Genomic DNA, 15,470 nt, shown 5'->3' with positions numbered 1-15,470 from the left:
GAGAGAGAGAGAGAGAGAGAGAGAGAGAGAGAGAGAGAGAGAGAGAGCGAACACAAGGATTATGGGCCCCAAAGTGGATAAGAACTCTACAGGAAGACTAACAGAATCAACTAACCTAGACCACTTGAGGCCATTTATCTATAAATTAAAATGCAACATACATGAAGTATCTCTTTAAGACTCTGATTTAAAAGACTTTAAAATAGATTCTGGGAAAAATTATTGGGGTATGTCATTCTATGTCTTTCTAGAGGACTCACTGAGGATTTTTCATAATGACATCACCATTTTACATTTGTAACAGCCAGCACCAATGTATGCACATCTTTGTCAACACTTGTCAATTCCTGTTCTCCCAATGGTGTGTATCTCACAACAGGAATGCATTCTTAGAGGGATACAACCTATTAAATCAGAATCACAGCATCTTCCAAGAAAAGTCAGGGGCAGATCGCTTGACTAAAGAATTCTAGCAAACATAGTGTGGAATTAAAGAACCATTTCTAAACTCTGTCAAAGACTGAAGAGAAAAGAGTACTTCCATATTCACTGTCACTGATACCAACATAAGATAATGACTCATGAGATTATGATCCAAGAATTCTGCTTGGTGTTGAAGCCAAAGTGATCACTGAAATGCTAGCAGGCAGAACTCATCAGCACATTAAAAGAACATGATAGTGCAACCAAATGGGATTTCAATCAAGAGTGATGAGGATGTTCAAACTATGAAAATCACTATAAAACACTGCATTATCAAAATTATAGTAACAATAACCTCAAAACCTGAAAGTATGATTTCAAGCCTCAGAATTTATATAACGTAGGAAAGATATTACCAACTCAATAAAATTGTCCTCTGACCTCTGCATGTGCTTTGGTGTAAATGCCTACACATAACATACTCACACACACATACACACACACACACACACACACACATACACACACACACACGTACATACACATTCACACATACACATACACCACACACACGTAGACAGATAACACACGCTATTTCAAACACACACACTCTAACAATTAGATAAGCTTTTAAAAATTCAAAGATTTCCCACTCTTTTGTTCCTCTAGAAGTACTAGGTCCTATACTTGGATCTTTAGTCCACTGATCTAATTTTCATATGATGTAAACTAAGGTTCCAACTTTATTCCTTTAGATGTGATAATTCAGCTTTCCCAACACCAGTGTGCATCCTTTGCACTTGCTGAAAGCCATCTGCCCAAGCAAAGGTTTCTGGAATCTCTGTTCTTTTCAGTTGATCCGAAATTCTATAAATCTATGTCTTTACAACTTCCCTTCTCCATGACCTCTTTCATTTCTCAGTTTGTGGCTATGTTGTCCAAGCTTCCAAATGGCTAGGATTATAGGTATATACCAACACATGAAGTAACACACACACACACACACACAAGCACACGCACACACACTCGCACACAAATATGCCATCGTGTGCCTTATGCAGTTATTATTTTAATGGAATAGATTGAAATCTGAATATGAGAGGTATGATTTTCTTCTCAAGATTATTTTGGCCCTTGGAGTCATACGAACTTGAGATGATTTTGTTCCTTCCTTTTTCCCACTTCTCTTTCTTTTCTTTACCTTCAGTCTCTAGCACTATGGTGGATGTTGATGGTGAAAGCACACATCTTCACTTTCCTTCTCATCTAGGGAATGCCAACAGTTCCAGGTCAAGAAGACTGTTACTTAAAGGCTTATACATATTGCTTCTCTATTGAAGTAATTCATTTTTTGTTTTTAGTTAGTCTGTGTGGATTATTTACTTTTCTACTGATAATGATAAATCATTACAAGATAAAGCACCAAAGAAATTTATAAAAAAAAAAAAAGAGCATATTCGGAACTTACAGTTTCAGAGGGTTATAGTCTATAACCTTTTTGGGAATGAGCATGGCAGAAGGCAGGCAGGGATGGATGGAGCAGTAGATAAAAGTTTACATCTCGAGGCTGATCATCAGGCAGAGAGGTTTAATTAGGAATGGCCTGTACCTCTGAAAGGTCAAGCCTAAACCCCAGTGACAAACCTTCTCCAAGAAGGCCACACCTCCTAATCCCACTACAAAAGTTCCATCATCAAATGGGGACTGAGTATTCAAATATTTGACACTATAGGGGCCACTCCCATTCAGACCAACACATTGTTTTTAATATGAAAGGGTGTGGCACTTCATATTATAATATATTTTAATCCCCATCTGAGATTTCTACCCCACATCTAACTTATTTATTTCCAGGATAAAGGACACACATACATCTTTTATATTTACAATAAATCTTAATCAGCACAAGAACTTGGCAGATATCTATACTCTATGCTATTATGACTATTTACTAGCCAATAATCCCATTATATAATTTTCCATGTTTTATCTAGGCTGCTTTTAACTTCCATTCGCTCACCTAACCCATCGTAGCTTTCTCCTCTCTTTCCTTATCCCTCTGATATTTCTCCTTCAACACAAAGCCCAAGAACTCTAAACCCTACTTATGTCTCTTCTGCTCAGCTATTAGCTGTCATCATCTTTATCCATCCATCAGAAATAACTTGAGGGCAAGGTAACATAGGGTCCCTTTAGTCTAGGAGTGGACTCTCTCATCTCTGGTGGCCTGCACTTAGCATTACAATACAGAGCAACAGACCAAATCTCAACAGCATAATGTGTTTTTTCCTACATTTACTAAGATAATAACAAAGTTTTGTTGTTTATTTGTTAATGTGGAGCTGAAGATGGACTAGTTTCCATAGATTAAATCATCCTTTCATTTTTGGTTTAACAATCTCCCCAGCCAACAGTTTTTAAAAGATTAAAAAGATACCAATTACTCTCCCCTACTATGATAGAATTAAACTAAAAATGAAAAATAAAAACAAAAAAATCCAAATTTTGTAAACATTGTGGTTTTTCACCAAAGGATATTTATTATTATTATTTTTTTAATTTTTATTATTTTTTTTACTAATTTACAATTATGTATAACAGGTTTATAGTTGTGTGTATTTGAGTGTAAGGTCCCACACATTCCTGGTACTCTGAAGCTGGATATGGAGGCAGTTGTGTATGTCTGTGTGTGTGTATGGGGTTTAAAGTCATGTTATGTGGCATCATGTGATTTATTTGTGGGATTTGTATTCAGCTCTCACTCAGTGGAGTACCGTCTTGTTGTCTGCTGGCTCCTGTTGGCTTCTATAGCATTATTTCTTTCATCTATCTCTTTCATTTTTCTCTATTTCTATCTCCATCTCCATCTCTATCTATCTATATCTATCTACATCATCTATTGATGTCATCTATATCTATATCTATCTATATCTATATCATCTATATCTATATCATCTCTATCTCTATCTCTATCTCTATCATCTCTATCTCTATCATCTATATCTATATCATCTATATCTATATCTATATCATCTATATCTATATCATCTATATCTATATCATCTATCTCTATCTCTCTATATCTATATCTATATCATCTATATCTATATCGATATCGATATCATCTATATCATCTATATCTATATCTATCTACCTCTATCTCTATATCTATATCTATCTATCTCTATCTCTATATCTATCTATCTCTATCTCTATCTATATCATCTATATCTATATCTAATTTATATCTCTCCCTATCTAAATCTTCTCTCTTGTCTGTTTTTTTTTTCATTCATTTTCCCTATGCTTGATTAATCCATGGCAGAAAGCAAAGCAGGCACGTGTTCTGATGCTACTGTGTTGCTTTCTCCCTTATCTATCACCCTCTTCTTTGTGTGCTTAGGAGTTTTATTGTCAATTGCATATGTGTTATAATTATTGATCCCAGAGTGTACTAGTCTTACTGTCTCGCTATTTTTACAATTTTTGTTAGATATATGACCATCTCTGCATTCTTTTGGTTTTTATCTGCATAGAGAAATTTTCCCTAATCCTTCTTTTCTATTTGATTTCTGTCTTTAGATATCTACCATATCTGATGTCTGTCCTTAGATATCACATCTATTTTATGTCTGTGTATCATCTTTCTTTCTTTCTTTCTTTCTTTCTTTCTTTCTTTCTTTCTTTCTTTCTTTCTTTCTTTTCTTTCTTTCTTTCTATATATCTAGCATCTCTATCTATGCATCTATCTATCTATCATCTATCTATCATCTATCTATCTATCTATCTATCTATCATCTATCTATCTATTTACCTATCATCTATCTATCTATCTATCTATCTACCTATCTATCTATCTATCTATCTATCATCTATCTACCACCTATCATCTTTGTCTTTCTATCATCAATCAATCATCTATCAATCTATGTCTATCGATTATCTATCTATCTATCTATCTATCTATCCATCTATCTATCTGTCTATCATCTATCTATCATCTATCTATCTTTCTACCTATCATCTATTTATCTATCATCTATCTCTAGCTCTATTGTATTGAGGACACAGATGCCCTTGTACTCACAGGAAGCACTAAGTGAACTGGGAATATAAATCAAGCAGGGGTCTCTCCTCAATGGAGGAAACATTTTCAAATATCTGCATTTCATTGAGAAAGTAGAGAACAGATTTTGTTAATGACATATCTGTGGAAGTACAACAGATGTTACTCACCTTTTGTTATAGAGGCAGACCTCACCCAAATTCCTCAGAATAATAACCACAGACTCTTATCTCCCTAGAATGTTACTCATCCTTAGAAGGGATGCCACATGTACTTTATAGCCTATTAATGTCTAAGCTATGGGTCAGAGACCACATTAGATTCTTGGTCTTTTATCTGTAGAACTTACGCTTATGTCATATGTACTCTGTAAAATTGTTCTAAGTAGTCACATAATAAGCTTTATTGAGCACCTAGTATTAGACTGATTGGACTAATTATTGCTTAGAAATATTTTTTCGAGTTGTATTGTGTGTCAGTTATCATAATAGTGAACCACTTGGCATTAATTACACTTCTCTAAGTCTGATCCAGGGTCACAGTGTCAATCTTCGCTGAGTTTTCATTCTTATCTCCATATGGTTTGCTTCCCTGCCTGGATACTTGGAGGAAATCATTCATATATCTATGTCTTTTAAACATGAAGCTTAATGTCTCAAACATGAAGTTTCAGGTGATAAACAGATTATAGAACACATGTCAACCTGGTTAGTGACTATTATTAGATATCTATGAAAATATTTTCCATATTAACACTAAAAGAGGTTATTACATCATTACTTAGTACATATAGTCATATACTCAGTCTCTTAGCTGATTTTTACTCTTTAAATTATCATGCTATTATTTTACCTGTATGAGTGGATTTGCCTTCATATATGTCTGTGCACTGTGTGTATACTTTTTGACAGAAGAGGCTAGAAGAGGGCTTCAGACCTTTTGGAATGGGAATTACAGACGGTGTGATCATGATGTGGGTAATGGAAACAGAACTCTAGCCCTCTGGAACAGAAGACAGTGTTTTTAACCACTGAGCCACCTCTCTAGCCCCAGTTTCATTCTAATTTCATCGTTTAAACTAACCATCATGCTTTCCTGTGCTGAATTTCTTTACATTAAAGGGAATACCATCAGAAAATACTTCCTGTTGCAACTTTGCTTATCTTTGTGTGTTGTGTGTCTTTTTATTTCACTTATGTTCTTTTCTGTCTTTCTCTATGTCCAGTGCTTTTCATAGTGGCATGATTTTATTTCCTTCTTGTTTTCTTTAGTGTATATCACATATGTTCTTAGGGAAGAGCATTGCAATTGCATTTAAAAATGTTTTTTAATGTGATAATAAGCTTATCTGTGTGTAAAATTTCTGTTACTGTTGATACAAATCATCCATTTTTGAACTGAGAAATTTATAACTAAGGATTAAAAAAGAAAACTCTATGCCAGATGGATTGACAATTGACCTACTTGGATTTAATAATACAAGTTTCTACATGACTGCATTTAACATTGTTATGGATTTGTACATCTACATACAGTTTCATACATCTGTCACACTCTCATTTCCATTCTCCAGACTCCACATTCCCACTCTTTTCTCTTACTTTGTAATAAGCTCCCATAAATTTTACTCATCTGAGGAAAATACTGACTTCTCTTTGACGTTTGTAGGATTGTTTTGTGAGTACAGTTTAATTAACAGGTATATTACTTTTCCCTCTTGCCACTTTAAATGTACCACTCTACCTACTTTTAACTTGCATGTTCTGTTGAGAAGTGTGCAAACCATACAATTTAAACAATAACAGTTGGTTTTGCCCATCACTGGAGCCCAAGGCACAAGGCAAGGCACCAACAGAGTCAGGGTCAGGTGATAGGTCTCTTTCTGGATGTGCAAGTGGACTTTCTCTTAGAGAATCCTCACATGACAGAGCAAGGGGCTCATGCACTGTATTTTCTCTTATCGTAAGGCAATCAACCTAATGTGAAGGTTAAACTCTCAAAGACCAACATCTTCTTTATAGCCCTAATACTACTTTGGGTATGATTTCAACACAGGGATTTGGGGAGACACAAATTCAAATGCTATAATGTCACACGTTAACATTAGAACAAAAAGAATTTATTTATTAATGTGGATATGGGCTAGAAAAGAAAGGGTGAATCAAAGAAAATATAAAAGATGGATCAACTGGATTTGTTAGCATAAATCAGTCAATGTATTGATAACCTTTTTATTTGTGGTAGTTTGGATGAGAATGACCTCTATCATCTCACATATTGATCAGCTGTTGAAGCTGTTTGGTAAGGATAAGGAGTTGTGGTCTTGTTAGAGGAGGTATGATATTGAGAGTGAGCTTTGAGGTTTCAAAAAGCCCATGACATTCCCAAGTTTTTTTTTTCTTTCTTTTGTTTTTTAGACCTCCTGGTGGTATCAACATATACACTCTCAGGTACATCACCAGCACTATATCTGCTGGCCTGAGGACAGGCATCCCACCATAATGGTGATGAACTAACCATCTAAAACTATAAACAAAGCGCCAATTAAATCTTTATAAGATGCCTTGGGAACAGTGTCTCCTCATGGTTATAAAAAGTATCAAAGACCTTAGATCAAATGCCAATCATTTGTAATGTGTATGGAATCTCCATTATCTTCTCAGATTTTACCATTCATCTGGGTTTTCAAAATCACTGTCTTTGAAATCATCCTGCCAATCTCTAGAGTTGGCTGCTGCTCAAAGAAAACATAGGCTCAAGTGATGGCAAACTGAGATTATCCACTTCGAAATAAGATCAATCCAATTTTGTTAATGTTACTGCTGTAAAGATTACCAAAGTAGAAAGTTATATTTTACCTGTACAACCAGAACATTAAGCGGTAAGGTAATATCAACTACTACAAAGAAACGACTTTAATTAAAAACAATAACTATAACAATAACAACAAAAATCCCAAAAAATAGTATCATGTATAAAAGCAATTGAATTCTATAAATAGTTTATATACTTTGTTGGTTAATGTTCCTCTCCTCTTCTGCTTTTCTTTTCTTTTTTTTTTTTTAGATATTTTTGGCAGCCCTCTCATTCAGCTACATATGCAAGGGACTAGGTGGAGTCCTTATTAAAAGTTCCATCACTCAGATAGAAAGAAGATTTGACATACCATCTTCCACTTCTGGTTTGATTGATGGAGGCTTTGAAATTGGTAATGTTTATTTCTATATAACCACCAGACTTACAGAGGGAAAATGGAGTCCAGTCATACACTGTACCCATGTTTATCAACCAGAGATAATTGTCCTTTCTGAAAAAATACAGCAATATCATTTTTGTTGTCATGTCTTGGGAAGCAGTGCTGCTCATGCCTAGAAGTTAAAATCAGTGATATTACTGAATACTCTACAAAGTGATGACCAACTGCTCTGCAAAGAGGATTTTGAAGGATTGGTTTTACACAGACACATTACTTTCAATCTTACTCATGGAGACTTATCCTTTCCTCTCTCAAGACCAGAGATAAAGAAAAGTTGAGGAGCCATATTGCCTTTGATTTAAGGAGTAAAGAAGAGCTTTAGAATGATCGGTGTTGGATTCCTGCTTTTTACCTCCCTGGAGGATTGCTCTACAACACTCTAGATGTTACTCTGCTGCCTTCACTTTAGTTTTTACATCTTCTTCCATGATACTAAAGCTCTGTTCAGTTGAGCGAAGGGATTCTCCTCTAACCTCTTGAAGCAGAAGGTTGCTGCATCTGCTCCTTCTTCATTTTTTTCTCCTTAATTATTTGGAGACCCTCACTATTATATCTATCATATGGATTTCCAACAGTTCCTAAAAATTTGAGGGTCATTTTCCTTAAAACTTGACTTATGGTATATGTAAGCCAGTAGTTTTATAAATGATTACATAAAAAATTACTCAAAGGATATTTTACATCATATATATATATATATATATGATTAATATATATTATATTTTTATTATACATCTCTCTCTCTCTCTCTCTATATATATATATATATATATATATATATATATATATATATACATATATATATATATATGTTGAAGTAATTGTTTAATATCAGCCTCTGGTCATGCAGACTATCTAAGCTGCACTGGCTCTGCCTAACCCAGCCACCATGTTTCTTGCCCGAAGTCCATGTGTGTGTTGCAGGTAGAAATGGCCAGCTAGAAACTCCAGCCCTACCACCCATGAGACACCAGCGTGGGAGATGGCTCTGCCAATGTTCCATGCTGTCTCTGCAAGGCTGGGCATTGCCAAGAGCATCCCGCCATCCACATGCGGGTCCAGTAGAAAGATGAGACTCTAATGCTTAAAGATTAATCAAAGGCTTATATATTTGGTAAAGCTCAATAACCATACAAGGAGAGTTGTTTCTCAATTAGCTAACCTAAGTAAAAGTAGTTACCTGCACGGCTTTCCATCTTCCTAAATCTCTGCTCACTCCTCTCCTAGCTCCTCCTCTTCCTTTTTCTCTTGCTCTCCTTACTCCTCCCACCTTAGCTCCTCCTACATATCACCCTTTCTGTTAAAATAAAAAAAAAACTTTCTCTCAAAATACAATTAGAGCATAACTATACCAATTTGTATCAGGTACAAGATAGACCAAATATCCAGTCCATCATTTTGTTGACTAAACAGAACCTCTGTAATTTCTCCTAACTAAAAGACTTAGTTCTGAACTTGGCTTTTTTCTTGACTTTAGAATGAATGCTATCTGAAAACCATCCTCTCAAAGTAAAGACCCTTGGTTGGCTGTGAGACTATAAGTCTTCAACTGCATCAGAAATCCAGAATGACTGAATTAACTGAAGATATGAGAAGCACAAACTGTGGCTTCTGAAACTTAGCCAATTTATAGAGACCACCGATTACCTGGACAATCCCTTACTTCAAAATACTGGAGCATATGGTCTTCAGCCTTCTGGTCCAGGATTATCTGACAGACCAAGTAATGCAGAATTTTTAAGGTCTGATCACTCTGTCTTGGCAGACATAATCAGTTGACTATTCTGGAAGTGTGTCCCTTTTCTGGACACTATTTTGTCTGTAGATGAAAATAGGCAATTCTTGCCTAGTGGCTGTCTCACCACAACTGGAGTAACTCCAAAGATGCTCAGTTTCTTCATGGAATCCAAGAGAGGGAAGCTGTCAGGAGCAGACAGATCTCTAATCAAAATGAACATTAACACAGATATGTTTTTAACAGTAATTCTGCAGACTTCTGATGTATAGAAAACCAACTATCCATTTAAGGCAATCTGGACTGTTGTCTGTTAACTCCTCTCAGCTATTTCTAATTAAAATATAGAAAACACTCTAACAATAAACTCAGAGCCATGAATTTGCTATAGGCCCTTAACTCACAGGCTAACCATCTCAAATTAGTTTAAAAAAAAGTTAAAGAAGGACTAGGTCTACGACTTGAATTCCTAAATGTGTTATATAGGCACAATGCCTATGAGAGTCCCAATATTAATCTCACTTTTATATCAACAAGAAACTCGTACCAATGACAACCTTAAATTTGAAATCAGAGTAAATTTTGTACCATTGAAGAAATTATAACCTTAGCTTAATAACAATTATACAGATTTCTACCAATAGGTTATGGTTATGCAATCAATCCAAGCTATTCTTCCGTGTTCCATAAAAGTACTACTTTTCCCTAGAAAGACAGCCCAATATTAAGCACCTCAGTCCTAAGCCCAGGGATTAGGGGAGCTGACTCTTCATTAACTTCTTCAAGCTGAATATGGGCATTGAGATATTAGTAGAGGGGAAGGCGGGAGGGTAAATTGATAAGCCTCTGATGTCTGTGTCTTCACTACATCCAGCTGAAATTCCAGGACATCAGAGGTTCGAGCAGGTCTGCTCAATTTGCTTGATGAGTAGATACACCAAGGCTGTGTATTCTGCAATATACAATTCTCAAAACAAATTTTAGTATCAAGATAATTTTTTGTTTGAATTCTGTAATCTAGTCTTCTGGCAGCCTGCCTCTGTCATGTCTAGTCCATATAATTCTGGGAGGTACAAATATCTTAATCATTTCTTCTGAAAACACACTGACAAATGCTTTTTTACAAAACAGCATTTCCTTGAGCCAGTAACCAGAATAACCTTTATCTTGACCTCTTTCCCAGAGAATAAATATAACCACAAAACTCAAAATCACACCCATCTTGAAAATAAAATCAACTTAATAACTAAAATACTGTATGTGCCTATTCTTTAGGCCTTCTCTATTTTGCCAAGCATGAAAAGAACCCAGAAATCCCGTGGGGCCCATGTTAGACAGAACCCTAGTCTCCTGTGAGGCAGTATAGCTTTATATTATCTGAATACATCTGATTTACACAATCTTTCTGTTTGGACCAAACAGTTTTTTTATTTATACCATCTATCTGTTTGGCTCTGTACTCCAGAGAAGCTTCAACTTGTACACTGTACTCTTTACTTTAGAGCCAGTGACAATTTTCCCTATCTTTACTAAAGTACCATCGGTCTCCTATTCTTAGGCTTTCCCTATTTTTCCAAGCAGGAAATGAACCCAGAATTCCTGTGGGGCCCACATTAGACAGAACCCGAGTCTCTATGAGGCAATATAAATTTATATTATTTGAATACACCTGATTTATACTATCTGTTCAGTCGTCTGCCTAGAACAGTTTTTTATTTATACCATGTATCTTTTTGGCTCTGTACTCCAGAGCAGCTTCTACTTATACAATGTACTCTTTACCCTAGAGCCAGTGACAATTTTCTTTATCTAAATTCCAAACCGCAGGTGGTAATCCCCACGTGATTCAGACAGATCTGTTTATAAATCTTTCCTAAAAGCAAATAATCCCTATATTTTAACTTATACTTAAATCAGTAACTGCTTCACAACAAAGGCTTATTTGGTTCTCTTGGCTCAGAGCAGCCTACAGTTTCTCTCAGCAGAGGACCTGCCTGCTAGCAGTCTCTTTATTCATAATTCCTGCTCTGGAGTCATATGGCTCCTATCAGCACCGATTACTCACTCACTTTCTTTAAAAAAAAAAAAAATACAACTTTTACTCTCAGGTGAATAGATTTAATTTTCTAGTGAATTTGTGCCTGAAGTTGGTGTGCCACTTTGTTGAAGTAATTATTTAAAATTGCCCTCCAGCCATGCTGACTATCTAAGCTGCAGCAGCTCTGCCTAGCCCAGCCGCCATGCCATGGTTCTTGGCCAGAGGCCATGTGCTTACTGCAGCTAGAAATGGCCAGCTAGCCACCCACGAGACTCCAGTTTGGGAGATGGCTCTCCGGATCTTCCATGCTGACTCCACAAGGATGGGAATTGCCCACATTATCCCGCCATCCACAATCATGTCCAGTAGAAAGATGAGACTCTAATGCTTAAAGATTAATCAAAGGCTTATATATCTGGTAAAGCTCAATAACCATATGCTCATACAAAGAGAGTTGTTTCCCAATTAGCTAACCTAAATAAAAGTAGTTACTCACACTGCTCTCCATACCTGCATGGCTTTCCATCCTCCTACATATCTGCTCTCTCCTCTCCTAGCTCCTCCTCTTCCTTTTCCTCTTTCTTTCCTAACTCCTCCCACCTTAGATCCTCCTACATATATATTACACTATTACACTTGCCTGTCTCAAAACAAACAGACAAACAAACCAACAATAAACAAACTTAATTTGTGTGTGTCAAGGTTGTGATGATGCCCTCAGAGGCTTAAAGGGAGCATTGGATACCCTGGAGTTGCAGTTAACGGCAATAGTGAGCTACCCAATATGGTTACAGGAACCTAAACCGGTCCAGTACAAGAACATCAGTGCTCTTATGCACTCATACATCTCCCAGCCTCAATTGGAGTTTCTGTATGTCTCCTTCCTGCCTTTGTGTGTGTGTGTGTGTGTGCGTGTGCGCGCGCGTGTGTGTGTGTGTGTTTATGGTTGGCTGTCATCTTATACAATTAAGTTTTATATATTTTCTATTTTTAACTTTACAATATTTTTCATTTCCTTCTGCCATTTTTGACCATTCATATTTAAGGACTTCCCCCCACTCCCATCACTCCTGTTTCCAGTTAATTCTTTTACTGTTACTTCATGTATTTTTTTGGCTAGTCCTCATTTGTAATTTCATGTCATATAATTTTTGTAACACTCAATAACTCTTTGTAACTATCTATTTGTTGTTTAAGAGATAAGAATTTACTGCCCTATTTGAAGTTTTCCATTCCCCTGGATAATTTACAATCAACATGACTTTTATCAGTAGTTCATTGTGGAAAGTTTACCAAAGCTCCTAGTTAATGTATTTTTCCTGAGATCTGATAGCACCTCTGCCCACCTACCTATTCTTATTCCTAATGTGTTTATCATTTGTCTATAACTTAGTTTGTCATTTGTTCTTTTATGATATTTTTGGCAGGGAATACCATAGCAGGTATATATTATAAATTTAAAGAAAGACAGGAATCTATGAAAACTACATTAATTAATTAATGCCTTTGATTCCTATTTTTCTCTACTTTTTTTCATTTTAGTACACTCTAGTCAATTTGAAATTTCTCAAAAAAAACATCTATTTCAACCATATTTTCAAACAATCATCTCCAAAACATATTCCATAAACTAGTGCAAAATTACTACTATTTTTTCAACCCAGAACCCAGTGCTCTCTGTGAGTTTTGTTACAGATAAGGGGAAATATGATATGTCTAGTTTAAAGTGACGTAAATATTGATGGCTGCTGATGTTGGTTTCACAATTAAAAGTTGATACTATCAACAAAACAAGGAACTGGATAAATCTCCCAGTGGTTATGCACACTTACTGCTGTTTATAAGGACCTAAGTTTGATTTCCAGAATCCATGTCTGGTGGCCCACAATCACCTGTAACTACACCTCCAAAGGATCCTACTGTCTCTTTTGGCCTCTGTGGCTACTGTACTGGTATCTCCATATATACACATGAGTTTAAAAAGAAAATCAATAAACCTGCAATAAAATATAAAACAAAATAAGAATGCTTCTACATGTTTTTGGTTTTGTTTTGGATTTTTGTTTTTTTGAGGCAGGATTTCCTTATGTAATAGCTCTAGCTGTTGTAAATTTGCCTTGTAGACCATGCTCACCTCAAACCGATGGAGATTAACCTGTCTCTGCCCCCAGTGGGCTGATTTGAGGTGTGTACCACCATGTCCGACCAGCTTCTGCTTATTCATTTTTAAAGATTTATTTATTTTTTATTTATATGAGTATACTGCAGCTGTCTTCAGACACACACTAGAAGAGTGCATCAGATGCTATTACAGATGGTAGTGAGCCACTATGTGGTTGCAGGGAATTGAACTCAGGACCTATGGAAGAGCAGTCAGTGCCCTTAACCTCTGAGCCATCTCTCCAGACCCTGATTATTCTTAATACAATATTTTTCTATGATCATTTTAATTAAGGTGTGTTTCCTCTTATCAGTCAACCCAAGAAAAGTACTAAGTGTTTTTGTATTTATACACAATGACCATCATTATTTTCCATCATGAATTAAATTGACATAACTTGGTTTTCTTATAGGGAATTTATTAGTTATTGTATTTGTGAGTTACTTTGGATCCAAACTACACAGACCAAAGCTGATTGGAACTGGTTGTTTCATCATGGGCATTGGGAGTATTCTGACTGGGTTGCCACATTTCTTCATGGGATAGTAAGTATTGGCTAGCCAAACCTCAAAGTAGAATAATTATCTCTTCCACAGAAGCTATCAGCTGTAGCTAGGACCCCAGTAGTGGCGGAGCCTGAAGATGGTCCACACTATCTATGCAAGAATTATACCTGGCTTGACTGTGTGTTAAGATAAGACAGAGTTCTCAGCTCTGAATGGGACTAAAGAGAGAACAGTGGGTGCTGAGATGCCAGGACCATTTTCACACATACATATGCACACCACACACACACACACACACACACACATTTACTCAAACACACAGAAATATTTAACCTTTGTCACACTTGACATTCACACTTGTCACCATATTAATACCGTATTCTTCTTAAAATTGACTGTTCAAAGAATTTTCCCCATTCTGAATTTTATAATTTTATGTTCTTTCAACTTATTTGTCTTTGTGTGGCTTCTTCATCAGGCCAAGACTTTACTGTCACGCCTAGTACCAAAATGCCTAATCTCTCTACTTTTAACCTTCAGTCTAATTTCTGTAATGATCATATGAAACATATGCTTCAAATTCAGCCATAGTTCACATCAGGTGACTGTTTTGAATACTCAAGGTCTATGTATCGATGCACCATGTCTACATTGTCAATGGGCATTCACAATTCCTATAGATGCATCACAACCGAACTCATTATATTTCCCAACATCTGCTCATTTTCATATCCATTCATTCAGCAGTGGTTCTTATGACTGTGAAGGAATTCAGACCAAAGTCAAGGGCATTAACCTAAGCTGTTGATTTACTGCAGCACAGAAATCCAGCTCTCCCAAAGATCTTATTTGACATCCTTTTGTCAATGTAGAAATCCATGCACTTATCGAAACTGAAGCCAATAATGTAGGTTTGCTTTCATTTTTAATTATATTAGTTTTTGAAGAATTTATTTCTTATTCTATTAGTATGAGTGTTTTGTTCGTGTGTATTTATGTACACACATGCAAGCAGAACCTGTGGATGCCAGAACAAAGCATTAGAATCAATAGGATTGGAGTTATAGTTAATGAGTCTCCTGACAGTTGCTAGGAATTGAACTGGGATCCTCAGGAAGGACAGCCAAGGCCCTTTACAGTTGAGCCATCTTTCTAGCTTCTCAGCTGTAGTCTAATTAATATTCAATACAAGTATATACTTTTAAATGCAAATCTCATTTTCCTAATTTTGCTTAAAACTGCTAGTTCTCTAGTACAGGCTTTGAAACTTCAGATTCCTGTTTAT

General features: G+C 36.0%; 1 protein-coding gene across 3 annotated transcripts in view; it reads left to right on the top strand.

Moving 5' to 3' along the window:
• The window catches only part of LOC114632352 (solute carrier organic anion transporter family member 1B2-like), a 63,108-nt gene that overhangs the window by 14,375 nt on the left and 33,263 nt on the right, over positions 1 to 15,470 (top strand). For 2 of the 3 annotated variants that reach the window (XM_028780889.1, XM_028780890.1), the window contains exons 3-4: positions 7,556 to 7,697; positions 14,092 to 14,224. The exons of the other annotated variant lie outside the window; for it this stretch is intronic. In XM_028780889.1, the coding sequence (XP_028636722.1) occupies positions 7,556 to 7,697; positions 14,092 to 14,224 (275 nt within the window). The remainder of the gene's footprint in view (positions 1 to 7,555; positions 7,698 to 14,091; positions 14,225 to 15,470) is intronic. 3 annotated transcript variants of the gene reach the window in all.

This window comes from Grammomys surdaster, unplaced genomic scaffold (assembly GCF_004785775.1).
Source record: "Grammomys surdaster isolate TR1022 unplaced genomic scaffold, NIH_TR_1.0 373, whole genome shotgun sequence".
Taxonomy (NCBI): Eukaryota; Metazoa; Chordata; class Mammalia; order Rodentia; family Muridae; genus Grammomys; species Grammomys surdaster.
The sequence above is the reverse complement of the archived record's forward strand: the minus strand, read 5'-3'. Positions and strand labels throughout refer to the sequence as shown.